Source organism: Lepidothrix coronata, unplaced genomic scaffold, assembly GCF_001604755.1.
Source record: "Lepidothrix coronata isolate B3197 unplaced genomic scaffold, Lepidothrix_coronata-1.0 Scaffold162, whole genome shotgun sequence".
NCBI classification, from domain to species: domain Eukaryota; kingdom Metazoa; phylum Chordata; class Aves; order Passeriformes; family Pipridae; genus Lepidothrix; species Lepidothrix coronata.
The window spans coordinates 89,077-91,553 of NW_016690342.1; the positions used below are offsets into that span (position 1 = coordinate 89,077).

Sequence of the window (2,477 nt, forward strand, 5' to 3'; positions counted from 1 at the left end):
GGAGATTGATGAGGGCTACATATGCTTTGGAAATAATGCCCAGTTTAAGACTTAGTCCATGTCTGTACATTCTGCTCCCAGACCACTCTTTCCTCACCTGCAGTACCCCTTTTTCCTATCATTTAAGTTTTTCTTATCCCACATTTAATTTCATGTTATTACCTCTTTCAGAGTGTTTCCAGAACGTGCCCTGAATGTTCTGAAGAAGATGACCGATGTCAAGTTTGATGCAATCATTGGGCAGGGAAGCACCCAGTGAAAAGCAAGAATTGATTCTCGTTTCGCAGTGGCACGAGTGAAAACAGAACATGTGCTGAGGGTAGTTCAGCTGGTTTGATACAGAACAAAGACAGGTGCTTCCAGGCCACCATTTCCAAGCACACAGAAGGGTTTATCCCGCACCTGCAGCAGGAACACACCTGCATAATGTGGAGTGTTAGCTAAGCAGAGATGCAGCTCTAAAAGTCTAAAGGACTGCTTTGAGTGTACATCACACTGCCTCTGTCTCGTAGTGTTGAGGCAGACAGGAATTCCCACAAAGCCTGTATTTGGGACAGCACAGCTGCCTATTTGAGTGCCAAGATTGCTTGAGAATATGTTAATCTGGACACATCCCTGAGCAAAGCTGTCTTGCAAGAAGGAATTTATACAGCAGGTGGGTGGCCTGTTTCACCTCAATTTATATTTTTATATGTACAATGAATTTCACATACTTTTGTACCAAGTACCTGAAACAATATAGGTGTGTATGTTATATAATACCTAATTACATCGATTATCAATTATGAATGAGCACCATCAATATGCCTTTATGAATAAATACAGTTCTTTAACACAAAGAACACGAAGTGTCTCTCGGCAGTGAAAATCATAAGCACATCCTAGAGGTGCATTTAAGGTGTGGTATCAAGTAACACACCGTTCCCTGTATCATTTCTCACACTGCTCATCTGCAATTCCCAGACACCTTTAAAACACTTCCCCATGACAACAGCGCAGTATTTCTCTACAAATTGCTGGGTGCTCTCCTGCATTTCATGCGTGCAGGAGAATGTGATTTGTTATGTGAGAACCCAGACCAAGTTGGACGGTTTTCCTCTTTACATTACAAGGCAATGAATCCAACTAATGAAAATTCTGCAGTCTGTCTGTGTCAGTATTCATAAGTCAGAATCGTGTTATTAAAGAAAAGAGCAAGGTTATGCTGAGCCAGGAAAGCCTTCGTTTGCATGCAGCAGGTGAGTTTAAGTTGAACTCCACTCATGAGAACTCCTGAATATGTCTTCATTTCAATGAATTAACATGTCACAGCACAAAGTTAAACCCCTACAGGCCCTGGATAACACATGTGCCTCCATATACCTCTTTTCCGTCCGTGTCTTCCAACATGTGCACCCGGCTGAGGGTTTATGTTTTCCACTCCTATGAAACGCTGCCTTGCTACTGGAGAAAATGCTGCAGCAACAACATCCCTGCGTAATCTTGGACTTTAATTCCCAGCTGTGCTGTGCCCCTTCCACATGCAGGGGAGCAGTGGAGTAGGGACTCTTGGCAGGAGAAGGTACGGCAGGTGCTGAGGGCAAGGTGGGCATCACACCAACGTGAAACCACCCCACTGCTGCTGGGTAAAGACAGCAGAGCAGATGCTGCAATGGTGGAAGGGTCAGCCAGAGCCTGCCAACCACCAGGCCAGGCTGCAGGGATGAGGCAGGTCCTGTGGTCACACCAGGAAGTCACATCAGGATCAGTGAGGTACAGGGCCAGGCATGGCACACCACCAGCACAGCCCACACAGGGGCTGGGGCCAAGGCCAGGGCTTAAAGGTGGGTGCCAGGGAAGAGAGTACACGGGAAAAGGCTCCAGATGAGCCTTTGCTCAGCTCCTCATCACAAACCAGTGGCCTGATCTGATGGGACCCACCTTGACTAGGAGGTTAATCCCTCAAAGGCCTTCAGCCTGTGGTGCAAGAGAGCAGCACCTGATGAAACACAGGTCAAAGACCCCTTTGAAGCACAGGTTATCTGTGCACCTACTTGTGCAACTCCCAGCCACTGCAGGGACTTGCTGGCTCACAGCCATCTGAGGGAGGCCTGAATACGCTGCCACCTTTGGCACAGTTGGAATCCATCCTGCTCACCTGAGCATTTCTTGTTGTCCTGTAAACAGGTTCTTCAGAAAAGGGAGACCACTCAGCATCCAGCTCCTCCTGCTCTTAGTTGGCAACATGTAAAAGTTTGTGCTGCCATCAGCACAAACAGTGGCTAAAGGTGCTAAATGAAACAAAAATAGTTCCCATTTTTTTCATGGAACATTCATGTAACAAGACACTCAGGGTGTGTCAAAGCACAAGTTCCCAGGTTTGGATCTTTTGCTTCATAGTGGAGAATTCCCAAGACAGAAAAAGAAAGGAAGAGTAGCAAATTTCAGAGAATTAAAAACCTCAAAAGGTTAAAAGTAAATTAAAGAATGTTAGACGT

The 2,477-nt window shown here is 45.9% G+C and overlaps 1 protein-coding gene across 1 annotated transcript in view; it reads left to right on the forward strand.

The window, feature by feature from the left end:
* LOC108504396 (estradiol 17-beta-dehydrogenase 11-like) overlaps positions 1-839 on the forward strand; it is an 8,143-nt gene extending 7,304 nt beyond the window's left edge. The window contains exon 6 of the mRNA XM_017829293.1: positions 172-839. Coding sequence (XP_017684782.1) covers positions 172-259 — 88 coding nt within the window. The 3' untranslated portion in view covers positions 260-839. The remainder of the gene's footprint in view (positions 1-171) is intronic.
* Positions 840-2,477: the final 1,638 nt, after the last annotated feature.